Here is a 19,296-nt window from a genome sequence, read left to right as displayed (position 1 = left end):
TTAAAGTGTGTTTTAATCTGATATTTCTTCTTCAGGTCACAGGTAAGTGGAGATAGCTGTATGATGCCGTATGCTTTCCTGTATTAGGTGTGTGTGTGTGTGTGGGGTCACGCATCCATTCATGTATGTGTGTATGTGTAGCTATGCTGCCCAGCCTGGTTCTGCACCGTACCTCTGTTCGTCCATACCAGAGGGGTTTCTACTGCAGTGACTCCAGCCTGAAATACTCCTACAAGAAGAGCACCGTCTCCTCCTCAGTGCTCACTTCTGTTGGGTTGACACTGCCCGCGGTGTCCGTAAGTCCCACACACAAAGAGCACTCGGTCTTGGGGAACACTGAAGGCAGAAACAGGGATGGCTGATGGTTCATGATGGTGGCTGTGAAGGAGTGACGACGCTAAATTCAGAAAAGTTGATGTACTCTTAGGTCATAATTTGTCATCTGATTTGACAAATCCATCACTCCTTAGCCCTAAGAAGACCATACATGACAACCTTAAGCCCCACCCGCTTCTGCCATATCCCATGATCCCCTGGTGCCAGCGTGCTCCTTGTGCTCCCCCTGTTCTCTTCCGTTTATGTCTGTGTCACTGACATGGTGCTTTTATGCTTTCTTTCTTCTCTCCCTCTTCCTGTCTTTCTCTCTCTCTTTCCTTGTGTCTTTTGTAGCTAGCCTGCCTTTCCTGATCATTGAGACTAGCACCATAAAGCCGTACCAGCGCGGGTTTTACTGTTCGGACGAGTCCATCCGCTACCCCCGAAAAGAGGGAGACACCATTAGCGATGCCGTGCTTTGTGGTGTCGGCATTCTTATTGCCATCTTCTCTGTAAGTCGACCTTTTAAAACTCCCTTTGTTTGCTGCTTTTACTTCAATTTAAAGTCACTTCTCTTTAACTCTTTGTTACCTTAGTCCAACACATTAGTCTCACTAACGTAGCCCCTGAGATACAAAGTTTGAGTGATTTCTTATCATGCAGCGGTTATCTAAAATTACTCCAGTCTTTTGCTATAAATGTGCTCTACATGTCATTCATTTCATTCTATAATGTTTTCTTCGTCATACATTATTCTTCCGTATCAGCTTCAGATTCATCCAAGACATTTGTAATGGCCTGCTTGTATCACTTCACTAAGCGAGTCTGTGGTAGTGAGAGGCCCCCCCCAAGCCATCGACGTGTGTGTGTGTGTGTGTGTGTGTGTGTGTGTGTGTGTGTGTGTGTGTGTGTGTGTGTGTGTGTGTGTGTGTGTGTGTGTGTGTGTGTGTGTGTGTGTGTGTGTGTGTGTGTGTGTGTGTGTGTGTGTGTGTGTGTGTGCGTGTGTGTGTGTTGACACATGCATGCAAATGACCAAAGAGATTGGTCCATTCTCATACCTCCCACTCGTACCCCTGCACCCTGACTCATGCCCTTTCTGCCCTGCACATTACTTTGGGTGAACATGTCGGCGCTCTCTCCCATGCTCGCAGTGCTTCACTCTTAGCAACAGCATGAAGTCCTCATTCCCATGACTTGACTCCGGCTCCAAAGAGGGAATGGCTCTAGTCTAGTGCCAGCAAATTAGAGGGGGGTCAGGGTGAGTGGAAACATGTTATAATGACATTTGGCGCGGTATGTGTCTTTAAATTAGTGCCACGTGGTCAGGCTAGATGATCTTTACAGCCCCCAGACTCTTTGTGGCACAGCCCCCTCATAAGTTCCCAGACTAAGACGTCGATTTGCCGCCGCCTCCTTGCCATCAGCTTGGTGGACTCACACACACACACACACACACACGCTGTACCACCTCAGCTCTTCTGCTTATTAGAGCCAGGAGACTGTGTTAGGTAGTTCCCTCACGTGTGGGCAAAGCTGGCGTGTCTCATACAGCTGTGTTTCATTAGTGGCGTCTACTGCCATGCTGACACCATTCCTTTAACGCACACACCCGCTCACTCGTGCAGGCACACACACACATATATGCAAACATATACGTGCACTGGTAGCAGATTCCAGTTGGGCCTCTTGTTTATCTTCGCTGCAAGGGAAATCCCAACAGTCCTGCTGGTCAGACGTATCTATGTCTAAAAGACTGAGTTTTGACTGTGAAAAACAGAGTTAGCAATAGCGAGATGGAGATCTATACGCATACTCATTGACGATCCAAATAAACCCATCAGGCACCTATAGAGCCATTCGCTCGGATCAGAAAGGCCTGCTGTGTCCATGACAGGCTCTGCCTGCGCTTAGACAACCAGACACATAGCAATAAACCAAGACGGGGAGATAGAAAAGGGGAGGAGAGGTTTGAATGCAAATGCTGACAACCCAAATAAACTTCTCTGTCCTGTATCAGCCTCCTGTAGTTCTAATCTTAAGCTTAGATCAAAAACAATTCATTGACAATAGCACACCCACACACATAGTAATACGCCACGATGTTTGTTTCTTCTGGCTGTGAGCCTGCCGGCTGACCACCCAATAGGCAGGATAGATGTGTTTATCAGGCCTAACGGTACACAAACAATGCATGTAAATACACAAACAATATGTATCTGTATTAACTCGATAGGATAGGGGAAACGCTGAGCCTGCAGATGTGCACACATTAAAAGTCTTAATTCTATTTGCATTCACAGTACTGGCTCTGAGAAAGGCAGGTCAATATTTTCCTGAGAGATTCGGGCGAGAAGCTAGGCCAAAGAGTGAAGCCTCGTGTGGGAAGAGGAAGGAAAGGGAGATGTGTTTAATGGTGAAGATCAGCCGGTCCGTCAGTCAGATACCCCAGGTGGTACCGGTATGATTGACATCTCCGTGCCTCGAGGGTTGGCTTGGTTGAAGCCCCCTCAGTGTAGATGAGGTCTTTCCATGGGCCCCAACACTACTTAAAACCTTCTGGCTGGAATACCACAGCATTCAGGGTTAACCCACTCGACTTAAGCCTTAAAGCAGAGCATTGCCCTGATATAAATCCTCATTATATGAAAGACAGGTCAGTCTGATATTGACCCAGTCTGGATCGTGCGTTTTCATGTTTTCCTTTTCTTTTGCCTTCACCGTTTCATTGTTCTTCATATCCCATATTAAAGCCCCCATCATATCATTGAGCAGAGCATCACCACTCATTAATAACCTCACATCATATCAAAACTGCCTGAGGGAAAGGCAGGCCATGCTCATTCTATATGTTTGTCTTTGTGTGAATCTCACTCATCATGTCTCTCCGGTCTGTCCTTTACATCCTTTCTTCTCAATCTGTGACTTCACCCTGGAATAAAATTAGATTTCCTGCATAGTATACACTCAAACGTTATATTTTTTATTGCATGGTTATCTGTATATAAACCTATTGTAAGACTGTAGGATTCAGCACGTAGCAAGAATATGTCTTATGTTTGTGATCGGTGTCGTCTGTTTATCTCTGAAAACAATCCTTTCTTTTAGATTGTGATCGGAGAATGCTTCAGGATTCACCAACTACATGAGGGAACCAAGTCTTTCGTTGGGAATCCCTACGTCGCAGCCCTCTACAAGCAGGTCAGCTCTCCATAAATGGGCTTTTTATACGTATTGAGATTATTGCATACATATTTGGCAGTTTGCTTACGCCCTCCCCTGAACTTTAAAGGGTTGAAATGATGGGACCATGAAATAATCCGCCTGAGAAGGCGTTTCCAACCAATTTGTGTGCTAACTAGTTACGGCTGATAAAATCTGTTAGCAACAGCTGTCACTTCAGCCTCAAACATGACGGCCCAGATGAGATGCCTGCTTCTGTCTAAGATCACATTGTTTCAGTAATGACTAAGAATTATGAGTTGTAAATCTGCCACCATTATCATAGTAAACTGCATATGTGCCATGTGAGAATGGACAGTCTCACAGGCCTACCAGCAGTAAGTTAGGGGGACAGATCCTAGCTATGAATCAGTTACAGACAGCTTCAATGGTATTATGTCTAATAATACTAATCATTAATGTGTGTGTGTGTGATCTTGTAGATGGGCGTGTTTCTCTTTGGATGTGCCGTCAGCCAGTCATTCACAGACATTGCTAAGGTGTCGGTGGGCCGTATGAGGCCCCACTTCTTAGATGTGTGTAAACCAGATTTCTCCACCATCGACTGTTCACTGGGATACATCACCAACTATACCTGCACTGGTGAAGAGAGCGATGTACAGGAGGCCAGGTCTGTGTAAACACCAAGTACATTATTTATACTGTATTAGAAAATACTCCTTAAATTGAAAAACTGACGGAAGAAAAATCTTTCTCTCCACAGGAAATCCTTCTTCTCAGGACATGCCTCATTTTCAATGTTTACCATGCTGTACCTGGCTGTAAGTAACTATTAAAGTCTTTTGCACATGCATCACGACAACACACTCACATTCATGCAAGCACACACATGCTAAGAGCCACAGAAACAATGGATTACAGATCATAGAGGGAGAAATGGAAAGAAGGCAGGGCTGTGATTTAGGGATTTACCGCCGGAAGAAAAAGCAAAGCATTGTTCTTATCCACTTCTCCTCACTCAGTTTATCAAGACTTTTATTCTCTGTTTTTACTCCTCCGAGAGATGGATGGATGCTCTCCACCTGTTTGCTTCAGAGCAGCTGCATGTGCACTTCCTGTCCTCTCCCATTTCCCTCAATCTCTCCCTCTCACTCCACCTGTTGTGGGTGTCGGGTGAGGCTTAGCACCCTAGAGGCATGTAATGCTTCAAACTTCCTAATTACACACACGCAAACAATTGCCAGCTCATAGCTCCCCAATTACCGAGTCAATGTTTTGGGTCTGACTAGCCCGAGCTTGGTTACAAGGTGGTCGCGGTTCTCACAAACGGCTGACAGATGTAGTTCTGATCTGTTGTAGTGTATTGTCATGCAGTGAGAGCGTGCTGTGGGTATTTCCCAGCCTCTGGCTGAACCTTTCAGCTGCACTCTTGGTCAGACCAAGGAAAATAAATAAATTAAAAGCAAGGGATAAAGCAGAAAGGGAATGGACATGAGATGCATCCAGACCACAGAGTGACAAACTAGTCAGAGACCAATGTTCCAGCTGCGGCAAGCTCAGGACCACAGCCAGAGGAGGCTGGTGCAAACTGTGGAACAGGGAGAGGAGGGGAGAGGAGAGGAGGGGAGAGGAGGGGAGAGGAGAGGAGGGGAGGGAGGAGAGGAACTTGATGTTTTGGAGTGCTATACCAGCCTGAAACAATGCCCACAGAGGAGACATTCCTAGTGGGAAAAGGAATCTCTGGCATTTTAGTTTTTTCACAGCTGAAAACCAGTCATGTGATTTCACATTTTCACTCATAAAATCTCCCTCTCTCTTGAAGTCTTCTTGTGTTTCTCATTTGTGCTCAAGAGCAGATGTTACTAAATCCCAAGTCAAATCAGTAGAACATGAGGACAGATAATGACTGCTAACGGGGGGATACATGACATAGCCAATCACAATGAATGCAAATCAGTGTATCTCCCAAAATGTCAAATGATTCCTTTGAATGACAAATCATTCATCAACGTATCCATTGATTTATTATCTGTCAATCAGATGATTCATTCACCATCAGATTTGCACTAGATGGACAAATATGGATCCTCTCTTTCTTCAGTCCTTCCCGTTAACCTCGGCCCTTGCTTTTTCTCACTCATTGTTCACCGCCCCCCCCCCGCCCCCCCGGTCATCTGCTAACTGTCACTCTTTGATTTTGAAGCACTTCATTTCCCGCTAAGAGCGCTGCGTCTGGGACTGATGTGGTTTTGTGAGACTTCGCAGTGTTTCACACAGATAACTGCCGCAGAGAGCGTGGCACGCTACACAGCTACACCGCAGCCACAGAGAACAACAGTATGCGTGCATTCGCGCATCCTCCTGAGCTATCATTTGTTTTGTCTAATGTTCACACATACGATCCAGTAGCAAATGTCTGGGTTATTTCTGTGTGTTATTGGTGCTTACAGAGCCCATTGTCACTGAGGCAGATGGCATGTTGTTGGTTAAATACAAAACAATATGTTTGTTTGTGATACCAGTGGTCTGAACCACAGCTATGCTTTTGTCTCACAGTATGGTGTGAACCAGCATGGGAAGGGGGCTGGTGTGTAAAACAAGCCCTCACTCTCATTCTTTCTCACTTTGTTGTGTGTTTTCTTTTATTGAACACTGAGTCAGCGCAAGAAAGACGACGGGAGAAGATCTTACTGGAATGATCTGGATTCCTTTAGAAACCACCAGACTTTGTGTCGCTCTTGTCTCCATCTGTCATGGGAATCTGCCGGGACTCCTTTTGTTGTTGTGTTTTATTGTTGTTTCCTCAGATCTAACTATTTGAGGCACATGTATGGGAGGACAGCTAGGGTCAGAAAGGCAAATGACTGAGTCTATTTTAGTCTAAGTTAGATTTATAGAGACAAAATTCACTTGGAGATTATAGAAGGTCATTAACCCTCGGAATCCCTTATTATGACTTCATGTGTGCGTGGACGGGTTATTTGGGTTTACTCACTAACCTTCAGTCAGATAGGGCTATATTGGGCTTGTGGTAACACTTTTGGCTAAGTGCTCACCCCTTCTCCTACAACCTCCATCAAAGCTTTCTTTAAGTTGAGAGGTTTAGGATGTTGTGTGAAGGGTTTTTGGGATGTTGCATTCATGGCTGCAGGACGTCAGACAAAAGTACTTATCAGTAGTCCTTGCCCATTACCTGAGAACCGCTGCAGAGGAAGCCCTGAAGTCTAAACATCCCTGCCAGGGAGGAGAGAACAAGACTGTAAGGGATGGGAGGGATCGCTTCCTCTGCTTCCGTAAAGAGAAGAACAATGATGGAGTGTCGTACAGGAAGTGCAAAGGAGCTTTATATCCACACCTACATGGGCTGGTAGTGGACGGGAGTTGATAGGAGGCACTGCGGCTGTCTGTAGGTATTGTTAGCCTAGCTGATTATAAGACCCAAGCCTGGAGGTGTGGGCTGTGTAGACCTTGGCTGAGGCCGGCCCTCCCAGGCCCTCTGTCTCTGGGTGTGAGAGACAGGAAGTTGAGGGTATGAGTGGTGCAGAAACACAGGATGTCTGAGGGAGCCGGGCTGATCTCACCACTGTGCGTGTAAAAAGAGAAAGAGGCTGTGCATGTATTTGCACTTGAACGAGTGACTGAAAGTGGCCTTGGACTTAGTTGTTCCTGTTTTGGCTCTTCACAGTCTTTATCATGACCTAGGAGATGTTTTTTAGCTGCGGGCGGAGTGGGGGTGCATCCACTTTGTCTTCTATTTACTCTAATAAAGAGTAGAGGGTTCATCCTAACAAAGTGCTGAAACCTTCATGATTGGATATGTATACGTGTGTGTGTGTGTGTGTATTCCAGTGGCTCTCTGTGGTCGTGCTGTTTTTACAGCTGGGATGTTGAACCATGAATCAGTCATGTTCGGGTCTCAGGCAGTCGTGTGTGTTGTGGAAGAGTGTGTTTCTTTGCGGCTCTGGTCAGCCTGCCAATTTTAATTGGTCTAGACTTCTCAGACAGTAATAATACACAAACACACGTGCACCAGGAGTCCAGCCCGGTGTGTGTGTGTGATGGTTCAGGTCATTACTAGCCAGAGAAAAGAAGACCACCGCATTGATGATGCCATCAATAACGATGTGAAACGCTTGTGTTTTACATCTTTTGCACTCTCAGAAAACTCTTTGTTATGTCAGAGCATGAAGAAAATGAATAACATTATCCCTCTGTCTTCCCAGTTTTATCTCCAGTCCAGGTTTTCATGGCGTGGCGCTCGTCTCCTCCGCCCGCTGCTGCAGTTCACCCTGTTGATGATGGCCTTTTACACCGGCTTATCACGCGTCTCCGACCACAAGCACCACCCGACCGACGTCCTGGCAGGCTTTGTGCAGGGAGCCCTGGTGGCCTACTGCATAGTGAGTGCACACATGTCACACAAAACACACAAGCTCAACATGCAAACTGCATGAAAATATGATGAGTGTGAAGCACGAATACATACATCTTTTTGCTATTTAATACTTTTCTATAATTGATTGGGGATCCCACATACAGACCAACCTTCAAATAAAGTTTGCCTCAATATAGCTCTTTCTTTTCACTTTTTCCCCTCTGGGATTCTTTTTTGAAAAAGAGAAATGGAGCAGGCAGTGAAGTGAGGAATCTGATTCCCTTTAATGAATAACACATTGCTTGGAGTCAAGCCCTGGTTCAGGAGTGTGATTGTGTGTGTGTGTGTGTGTGAGCGTGTTAGTGTGAATCCATACTCTGCAACCTTCTTCCCTACTCGTCTGACATCGTCACAGCAGTTGCCAGATGATTTTCGTAACCCTCATCATTACACTAAGCTAGATGGAGCCAAGGAAAATTGAATTCGGGTCAAGAGGAAAATAGAGGGAGTGTAAAGAGAGAGAGAGAGAGAGAGAGAGAGAGGATTAGCCTTTGAAACGGGAATGAAGCTGTTAATTATTTTGGGTTTTTTATTTGCCGGCTCTGGTTCTATCAGCCCAGCAGGCCCCCTCTAAACTCTGCTGCCTCTGGGAAACGTATGGAAAGATACACGTGCACACACAAACAATCGTTACCTTTCTACACGATCCAAATCATGAACGTGGAAAGGATTAGATTCATAAAATTTAGCAAGACCATAGTAGTGGCGCCTTGTCAGACCTTGGCACAGCTAAAATGCAATCACTCACGCACACACACACACACACGCACACACACAGTACACCAGGGTCCTTGAATGCCAGGATCCAAATTGAACCATAAGCAGAAATCAGCAAGTAACAATAGACTGTAATGCTCTGGCAAAAACAGCACTCCTCCAGCTGGACGGAGCTTCTGGACGACATCAGCTTTGACAGGGAAAAAAAAGAAGAATGTTTTCAGAAATATGCTCAACATATGAGCTTGACCTCTAAACAGGCAGATCTGGCCGGAGGAGTGAAGGGAGAGAGGTGACAGGAGAGAGGAGCCTTGTCTACATCTTGGCTCGGGATGAGCGTGGGTTTAATCCAACTCAGCTATTCCACTACCCTTAGAGACAGCCTAACACACACACACACACACACACACACACACACACACACACACACACACACACACACACTGTTCTCATCCTCATGCACACACACCACATATATATGTAGAATATACGTACGCACACGCACTCATTTTCAAACCCCTGCCGATCAAGGCGGTGTGGTTAGTTTTACAATCCTTGACGCCCGTTCTGATTTGCCCAGTCTTAGTAGAAACACACATCTGTGAATACTTAAGTTCGGCTGTTTCAGCTTCTCAATAAGCAGTGGAGCAGAAAGGACCTGACAGGAGATGAGTGGAGGCAGACAGAGGACGTATGAGGAGTGTGGGCTTCAGAGAAGCCAGCAGAAAGTACTAAATCAAAGTGTGATCTTCCTTTGAGTTAAAGTTAACATGTGGACAGTCCATTATTATTATTATTCTTGTTAAGTTTGAAATGTAAGAATAAGAGCAAGAACACCGCCTTAAATGTCTCCGCTTGACTATACTACAGTACTTTGGATGTACAATGATTGCTTTTTATATATGTGACTTTGATTTATCCTCAAAGGTCACTGAGAACACACTCTGTAACAACATGACAAAGGTTATGAGCTTTCAGTTTGTATCCCATTGGTTGTAGTAGCAGCTTTGTTATAGGAGAACTTTGTCTTCTCATAAAAGGTTTTCAGGAAGCAGAAACGGTTGATATTTGAGAGCCCCATAGAAGCGTGGGTAATGTGGTGCATGAATCTAGCCTTAGCTTGTGCATAATCATGGAGAGAAGTCTCCAAACACTCACAATGTATTGATACAAAAGTCAAAGAACGAAAGAACACATTGGACAAATTAGTGGATTTGCACATCAGTCCCAAGTGAGCGATTGTAAACAATTGTTCATGATGAGTTATACAGCCTTGTGGATAACTGTCTTCCTTTCCAAATATATTTCTGTAACTGAGAAGAGAAGTAGAGAATTGTTTTGTTCCATGACTTTAGTCACAGTTATTCCTGGTTTCCCTTTGCTACAGCTACAGTTACCTCTTTAATCCCAGTGCCACCCCATTGAGTGCCAGTAAATGAACAACACTAACCTGGGGCAATAATGAACACACTCATATGTAGTGACGTGTGACAGCGGCTATTTTGGAAGTTAATTGCTGCTTAAAACCCTTTGTCTGTCCTCATATATAATGATGGATGTCTGAGTCAGATTCAAGTTTTTCCGAAGATTATGTAGTCTTCAGGGCTGTGATCTAGAAATCGGGAACCTCGACAGGAAGTGGTCCGTCTGCCCTACCTGGCACTTCCTATCAGACACAGTGACCTACTTTTCAACATGTCTGGTAAAAAAATAAAAGGTCAAGAGGACCGAATTCAGCAGGAAGCAGCTGTGAGAGAGAGAGAAAGCTGGGGCAGCGTTTTTTGAGGTTCATTGTCACAATGGAGAAGAGTCGGGTCAGGAATTGGAAGAGGAGAGGGCAAGAGGATGCTATCACTCTGATTCAAACACACAAGGACATGCTGCACATACTCAAGGTCTTGCATATTAAAAGCAGCGTCTGTGTGGTCAGTGAACTTGTGTAGAAGCAGGAAGTCCTCTTTTATCACCCCACACAACTCAAGTGTCTACATTTTGTTATTGTATCTATCAAACCGTCCAAAGTAATTTGTTTTAAACTTGTGCACAGATATAGTAAGACACTTAACATTGTGACACATGTAAGAAATGTGTCGATATATTCAGAATCAGAAATGCTTTAATGATCACAGGTATTGATCCGGGGGGGGGGGGATTGGGGTAGGTTACAGTTGCTCAGTTTTAGATTTATAATGTATATAAACATAGAGAAGTTATAATAAAATAAGAATTAAGTATGTAAAATTGTGGGCATTGTGCTACAATATATAACAACAATGTAAAAATATTGTGAATATTATTAATGCTGAAAATAGGATCTACGATTAAGTGTTAAATATGTCGGAATAGTATAAATGAGAATATTAATGTGCAGTAATAATGAATGATTATTAAGTGTAGTCAGTATTGCTCAGTGTGACATCCTCTGACTTAAATATAAATTCATTAACCAACGTGTTTCGGGTGAGGCCGCAAAAAGACGGTTACATGCGCGTGTGAACAAAGTTTTATCTTTTGACACGCATACGGGGGTCTTGTGAGTAATGTGGTGGTTGCTTTTAGACTTTCACAGTTCCTGCCAGTGAGTGCACTCACTTCCTGTGTGACTCAGCTTCTTTATGTGTCAGGCGTGACATTTTAATAGCGGTTAAGGACACACAATTAGAGGCCTACATATATACATGCCTTTAAAGGTTCTGCTATTTTTTTCTGTATAAGGAGCTTAACTGCTGAGTCTGCATCTCTCAACACAAAAGGCCTGGAGGCATTGTGTGTGTGTGTGTGTGTGTGTGTGTGTGTGTGTGTGTGTGTGTGTGTGTGTGTGTGTGTGTGTGTGTGTGTGTGTGTGTGTGTGTGTGTGTGTGTGTGTGTGTGTGTGTGTGTGTGAGACACGCACAGGAAGTCGTGATAAGCCTTCCACCATGGCAGGTTCAGGGCCGATAGGTTGGAGGTCGGGTGACGCAGCACACGGCCTGCTGTAATTGGACGCTAAGCATCCGGATGGGAAACGATCTCAAAATGTTTCCCATGATGGCTCGGGTGATTCTCAGACGTCACAACATCATCCCTCTACACTCCCCTAATTATATCATATAGAATATACCATATAATGATGCACCGAAGACGCTGCACAAACTAATGACTGTGAAGACAAAGAGCCCTTTTTCTAACTCTGAAAGCAGCTGTCTGTTCTGGAGATGTCTATATATGTGTGATGTCATCCATCAGTCAAAGGTCACCAGGGAAGGTCATTTTATGGTCAGTAAATGTCAAGCTGTAATAGAAGAGAAATGTTGGACCCACCACTCAGAATGAGACAGTCTTTGTTATACAAATAGATCACAGACTGTATGTCGATACATCGCCACACTAGTATATGTTTCTTTTCTCATATGAGAGCATCATGTATGCTCATGAAAGTTATCCATATTGTTTTCTCAGAGGAGCTGGTGCACAGTAGGCTATCTTTCTCAGAGTTTAGTGTTGAATGGCGGCTTCCCCCTTCGGCCCTCTTTCCTCGTCTCCCTGGCACAGGCCCGCTGCTCGCCCTCGACTGGCAGCACGGAAGGAAAAGCTGCTGCGCCTGCCAAATGTGTGTGTGTGTGTGTGTGTGTGTGTGTGTGTGTGTGTGTGTGTGTGTGTGTGTGTGTGTGTGTGTGTGTGTGTGTGTGTGTGTTAGTCCGCAGCTGAAGGCACTGTTGCTCATGTTTGACCCAAGACCCTTGTAAGTGGAAATGGTAATCCACTCTTACAGTGGACAGTAGTTTCCATAGTTCCACTTCCTATTCCAACCCTGCCCATTTTCCTGTTTGACACATGATGCCATCAGGATCACAGGAAGAGATTTCGTTTTGCCTCTTTTTCTCACATCCTTCATTAGCCACCAGTGGCTGCCAGACTGACATCACAGTTGCCGTAAAAGGGGAATTCACCCATGGCATCATTTTAATAGAGGATTAGCTCGGGTTCACTACATCTGATTGTCAGTTAAGGGTGAGCTATACTAACATCATTTCCTTCAGCCAGATTACTCAGTGTTGCTAAAGTGGCATTGCACAAAGTGTGTGAGAGTGAGGTGATGGGGAGAGTCTCATCATGGCATCATGAAGTAATGCAACAGGTCACCAGCTCACAGGTCTGTACATTCACATCAGACCTGCTGTATTTTATCCACACTGTTCCAGATAAGACGTGCATTTTTACACCTGCTATTAAATGTAACAACATTTTTACTTGTTATTGTGACGAAATTGTGACTGCCGAGAAAAACAAGCTTGATCACATCCGTCTTGTTATCAGAGACATGTGGTGGTTGTTTGGTAACTTTGCCTTGGGAGTTTACTGCCACAGGCAAATCAACTGTTTAACATGCTCTATGCAAATGACATTGATGACTTGGCTCGCAATGTGGTTCATTTGCATTAAAACTGAACTACAAAACTAGACACGCACGTCCAAACAATCTCCATATGTTAGTTGAGCAACCAGATCCCATCTTTATTTAGGAAACATTTTGTACTTCTCTTCATGTCTTCTCTGTTTGCTGTACGCTGTTTCCTCACCCTGCTCTCCCTCTGTGTGTCCTCCACCAGGTGTTCTACGTGTCAGACCTGTTCAAGCCCAGGGTGAAGCCAGCCACGCCCCCGCCCTCCCCCATCAAGAAGGAGCTGCTGCCTTCGTCCGACATCATTGAGAGGAACAACCACCACAACATGGTGTGAGATAGGCCGCGACTTCTTCCTGTGACTGAGGAGCCAATCACATCGCTGCTCACCTCCCATCGGACAGTAGAATGTAGCGACGAGAGACTATAGCTGCTTCTTAAACGGCACCCTCCTCCCTTTCGCAGTGTCCAGCGAGGCACTTTGTGGACTAGGGTGTCAGATTTGAGATTTGCACAGCAGAGTCCACTCTCACTATCCAGACTTATTATTTACTATTATGTTAACTACTTATCAACATTTGAGCCCATCGTTTTGAGCACAAACAGAAAAAAATTGGAAGACTAAAAGACAAATTGAATTTAAGAATTTGATGACAGGCAGAGCTGAGGGCGTGGAGGTTTGATGGAAGTGTAACCACATAAAGGGAAAACACTTGTGAAGAAAAACTAATGAAGAAAAGACGCAAAAAGAAAAACAAGACAAACCCCCTGCCTAGGGAGAGAGGGATGTCCAGTGATGCTTCCTCTCTGAACTCTCTGTGGCCTTGGAACGTCGTAGGACAACAACTTCCTTAGCTATGGGAAGGATATTACTGCAATAACTAGCAGCATAGAAATATTAACAGTATAGAAAAATATAACTTATAGCACTGTTTTTAAGTTCATTGTCCATTATCACCACTTGCTGCCTGAGACGTCTCACTGAAAGAAACTTGATGATGCTGACTCCCATGAAACAGAAATATCGACTCCTTCAAACCGACCGAGCCTGGTGCGGTGGTTTCACCATGTCCAGGCAGGATAAAGTTAGCATAGCATAGCTTCAGTAACAATAATACTGTAACCAATAGGCCACTGTAAGGATCGTATACTGATCTTTGTAGGCCTTTTATAACAGGTTTTATTTGTTCTTGATTGATAAGCAAGGCATCATTATCCCAATGAACTTTGTCTTTAGCAGTAGGAAGTGAGGCGCTCCAACCTCGTACGCTTCTGTCTCCAGATCAGCACGTCAAGCTTTTTTATAGTGAACTCTCAGAGCGGCCCAAACCCGGGATGTTGCATTTCTTGAGGGTTAGATGTAGTAAAGGGGGAATATATTCTGTGGAAGGAGGGAGGCAGATCTCACAGCCGCCCAGCACCTGTATAAGAGGCGTGGCTGTGCCGTGCCACTTCTGGGTGTTGGGGCCATCTGTTTGGCTTCCTGAACAGGATGGGGATGGGTGGACAGAGTGAAGGGGTGCGGGCTGTCACCATCCATGGAAAGAGGGTGATAAATTACAGCTAAGCTGGCACATTGTTTTGGGATGATTTGGGCTCTTTCTGCTGGCAGGGAGGGGCTCTCACCCACCCAATCACTCATTGGCAATGGATGTTTGTCTCTCAGTGTGTGTGTGTGTGTGTGCATGTGTGTGTCCTATACACTCTTGTGCTTGTGTGGGTACGCTTGTGCTTGTACATGTACACCTTGTGTGTGTGTGTGTGTGTGTGTGTGTGTGTGTGTGAATGTGTGTGTGTGTACATATGTATGAGCCCTGTGAAAAGGAACCCCCCCTCTTGATAAACTTAGTGTGTGTCAAATGAAACGCTCACACTGTCAGCTGTGCCAAGTGTGTGTGGGTTTTTGTGTGCATGTGTGTATTTGTTTGCCACTGTGTGTCGGAGAGCAAGAGAGCAGGTGAACGTTCTAAAAACTGTGGATCTAATATTTTTATTCTCGGCTAAGAAGCATCTTTAACCTCGTGTGTTTTTAGCCTGTCCTGTATAATCACTAACCGTTGTACAGTACAGATACAGAAGCCCTTTTTATTTACAGCCTACTCAGATATCCTCCTCCAACAACACACTCCGCCATGTTGCACATCTTTCTCATCGTATAGTCCGTCCTATCATTTCACAAAGCCGTTTTCACTCTCTTTTTATAAATATATAAATAATGTATAGATCACTAAAATTAACTCTGTAAGATATTGTTTCTTAACATGTTTAGATATATCCACTATGATTACAGACCTGTGTTCTTTACAAAATGCTGCTTAAAAAGCATCGATTGACAGATTTTTCTATCTAGATAACTAGATTGTAGATTGTAATAGTTACGTTTGTAATATGCATTCGAAAAATACACCCACAATTGTATTACAATTCAATATTAGTATTTTTGTATTGTCTCGTTTTTTTGTACAAAGACATAGTTGCAATGCTGTTTTTCTGCTAAATGTACTTAGCTCTATTACATGTGCTTTTAAATAAAAAGCTCACTATGAACACAACCTTTGTTTGTCTTGACTGTTTATCCTACACCTAATGAATGTGTTAGTTTTGTATTGCTTGATGGATTTTTGTTGTGAATGCTGAAAATGTTTGTGTGTTATGGGGAAAGTAAATATAAAAAAACTGCACACAATAAAGAAAGAAGGTCATTTACTCAAGTACTGTACAATTACAAAGTGCTGATAATACGAATGCACTTTTTCTTAAGATTGTACTCCACCTTTTTTAAAAATGGTACCAATTAATATAGAAATTGCAGGTGTGCGTGTGTGTGTGTGTGTGTGTGTGTGTGTGTGTGTCTCTCTCTCTACCATCATGGTTTGTGAGTTTGACCTAAACAAGAAGTGTTGTTTTCTCCACCTCAGCGAGTTTCAACCAAGGGGGAAAAAAATCCTGAATGACACTTTCGTCTTCTCAAAGTGTTTCCTGTGAAAACCCAAAAGCTACGCTGTTATCAATCACACCACATCATTTGAACTGCATGTATTCATAACAACATTCAGTATTTTACTTTTATATACATATATTTTAAACTCTTAGATAAAATATAATACAATTCTAAGCAGATCTGCAACATGACCAACAACAAACCGATTGTCTTTTATTGAGTCGTTATCATCCAAGCGTGACAAAAAAAAGGAAGGAGGACTTCAAAAGAAGAGGAAGGAAAACTCGGACAAGAGCCGCGAAGCAGTGAACGACTGGTACTTGCTATGTGAGCTCAGTGAGTTAAAAAGGCCATTTCTTAGAGCAATCATTTCACTGATTCTATCATTATAGTGTCATGCCTTCTTTCCCTTAGTGTCCTGTAAAGTAAATTATTTTATTGACAGTGACAGTACAGCTGGTCTGAGGTCAGTTGCAAAAAAAAAACAACTGAGATTTACGGTGCCTGTGAACAGCTGGTAGTCCTGGGGTCAGCCATGCGTGGCTGTAATAGTCGAGGGCCCGCTGCTGAGGCAGAGAGAGGCCCATGTTGTGGTCTTGTTTGGCAGCAGCAGAGCAGAGCTGGCACAGGGCCCTTACAGCGAGGCCAAGGCATTACATAGTACTGTACCTCTCTGGTGCTGGGTGTGTGTCCTTCATCATCACATACTGCACAGTACATCCACTCTCGGTCTGTTCACTCTCATGTATTGCTTTGCATGAAGCTGATGTTCCCTTCATCTGAGTGTCCAAACTTGTGTAAAAAAAACAAATCAAATGCTAGTTACTGTTAAAACCTTGTAGCTCCTATGATGGGGATGTTGACATTTTAACACAAGTTGTATGGATTACGTCCTCCTCTGTGGGCTGAGAAATTCCTCCACCCTTGGTCTTATAAAACCCTTTCAAAACCCCTTTGCGCAAACTCAAAAATGCGCGGCTGTCACGTGAAAAACAAGGCTGTTATTCCTCAGTTTACATTTTGTTTTCACCACACACCAATGCTTTTGCAAATAGGACAATTAACAAATTGGCCATGCAACATAATTGAGTAATACAGCTGATTAAACCACATGTTTGATACACTTGAATGTAAATACAGTGTCATTTGACAGCTGGTAAGTGTCAGCGGCAAGTTAACCCCGTTCTGCTCAACTGGACTTTGTTAGAGATTCCAGTATAATTGGTGTGGAAAAACTTTCCTTTCTGAGAAGAAGTCCCGACAGATTGATAACATATGTGTTCACATGCCATATACCGAATGACTGAACAAGGACATGGGGGAATATCTCTGAAAGCAATAGGTCTGCAAAAGATATGTCACAAGAAAGAATGCAATGCAATTAGAACTGGCAAAAGGAAATAATCATTTTAGTTTATATTAAACTCAACACAGTTGCTCAGAATCAGCATGTGCAGAAGTGGTTAGAGAGGCTCTCAGCTGGCGATCCAAACAAGGCTGACTAACAGACTTCTCTTCTTGCCATGTTGTGGTTGTAGTGAAATGGCCCACTGGCACACATGATATAAAAAGCATCATGGATTAACAAGAGTGCTACTGTAGGTGGCTCTGGTTTGGCCAAGTGAGTGTGTGTTAGTGAGAGAGAGATGGAGCTGGGTTGTGGTGACGGTGGCACCTCCAGGAGAGCCGTCTGGAGCTCTGAGGGCCTTTTCTCTTCAGCACAGTCCAGAGAGCAGAGAGGCCGCTGGGCCCGGGGAAACATGCAGGTTGGCCAGAGGAGAGCCAGAGGAGAGCCAGAGGAGAGCAGTCTGGGCAGGGCTCTGCACTTCCTTGAGGGAAATGGGGGCAGAGACTCCCAGCAGTTAACTGTTTACAGCATGTCAGTGTCTGTTTCCCAGGGTTTTATCGCACATGAGGTGTGCAGACATAATATGACCAAACCACAGGACACAAAAGGAAACTAGTGAGCAAGAAAGAGAATGACAGATTTCAGTTTCAGGTTAAAAAATGACTGCAACATGGAGCTAGATGAATGAAATGAGTGATCAGTGAACAGCAACAGCTTCCTCTGCCAGCTGCACAACATGCACTGCTGTGTCAGATAAAGATTCACAGAAGAAATAACTCCTTAACGCAACAAAAACAGAGACATTAGGGAAACGAAGCAGCTTTTAATAAATGAAAAGAAGACTGATGTGTGTAGTATTAACCCAGTTTTTGGTCAATCTGCTGTATTAAAACGTATACGTGATTAAAATAAGGACATGTGGGGTGTGGCTCTCAGTCAATAGGCCCATGTGTAGGCAGCAGGAGGATTAATATTTAGGATTAATTCTATTAATTTTTATGACGATGATCCGGCAGGAGAACACTAGCTCTTTGTCTCAGCTACAGAGATATTTTGGAGCTATTTGAAACGAATGAAACCTCAAATCCAAATCCAGTGAGAGTAAAAGGGAGTTAGACATCAATCTCTGTTAACTGTGACAGGAAGACTGGATTAACCTAATTCTTCTGTTCCGATTTCATATTTCTGTGTGTAACAAACAGTAGGTGTTATGATAGTAAGTAACTGCTACGAGAAATGTAATTTTTTAGTGTTTCGCAGGTTTTTATCACAAACTTCGATCTAAAACTTTGGTCCAGAATGAAAAATCTCAACAACTATTGGATGGATTGCCATGAAAGTTTGTACATACATTCATTGTACATAGAAGATGAATCCTGCTGACTTTGGTGATCCCCTGACTTTTCGTCTAGCGCCACCAGCAGTCCAACTGTTTTCACTTTTCACAATTTGTACAGATATAAATGTTCCCCTTTAGCACCACTGACAATTATTATTTATGGTTTTAGGTGAAATCTCAACAATTATTGGATTGCCCTAATACTTTGTACACACCTTTATGATTTGCAGTTTAACAGCCTTCTTTCTGAAATTTAACAACTACATAAGTGTAAAAAGGAATTGCCCACTTCACACACAACAACACTCTCCCTGTGTGACATAGTGTCTGTACATGTGTGGTAAGCTAGATGGAAAAAGAGGGAGAGCGAGAGCGAGAGCGAAGGATAGAAAGTTAATAAATTTCACAGATGTTACCTGCACATGGGGGCAACAGGTGATTATGTCATCTTCACATAAATGGCCTCTGTGTCCACTTACTCTCTCGCTCCCTCTTTTCTCTCACATCCACATTTTTCTGCAAAGATTTATTTACCAGCTTCTCTACAAACACTGTGTCTAGCTGTGTGCTTAAGGATTCAGCTTTATTTTCTAGACTTGATCCTTTTATTTTCAATTTTAATCAACAACAAAAAACCTGC

The 19,296-nt window shown here is 43.7% G+C and overlaps 1 protein-coding gene across 2 annotated transcripts in view; it reads left to right on the top strand.

Moving 5' to 3' along the window:
• Positions 1-15,580, top strand: part of plpp3 (phospholipid phosphatase 3) — a 28,374-nt gene extending 12,794 nt beyond the window's left edge. Inside the window, exons 2-7 of one of the 2 annotated variants that reach the window (XM_029429448.1) lie at positions 670-827; positions 3,421-3,513; positions 3,978-4,165; positions 4,259-4,316; positions 7,719-7,895; positions 13,237-15,580. In XM_029429448.1, coding sequence (XP_029285308.1) covers positions 670-827; positions 3,421-3,513; positions 3,978-4,165; positions 4,259-4,316; positions 7,719-7,895; positions 13,237-13,365 — 803 coding nt within the window. In that variant the 3' untranslated portion in view covers positions 13,366-15,580. Of the gene's footprint in view, positions 1-141; positions 297-669; positions 828-3,420; positions 3,514-3,977; positions 4,166-4,258; positions 4,317-7,718; positions 7,896-13,236 lie in introns of both variants that reach the window. The other variant, XM_029429449.1, reaches the window with a different exon arrangement.
• The last annotated feature ends 3,716 nt before the right edge of the window (positions 15,581-19,296 follow it).

This window comes from Cottoperca gobio, chromosome 4 (genome assembly GCF_900634415.1).
Source record: "Cottoperca gobio chromosome 4, fCotGob3.1, whole genome shotgun sequence".
NCBI lineage: Eukaryota > Metazoa > Chordata > Actinopteri > Perciformes > Bovichtidae > Cottoperca > Cottoperca gobio.
Note: the sequence above shows the minus strand (reverse complement) of the source record. Positions and strands in the feature narration are given on the sequence as shown.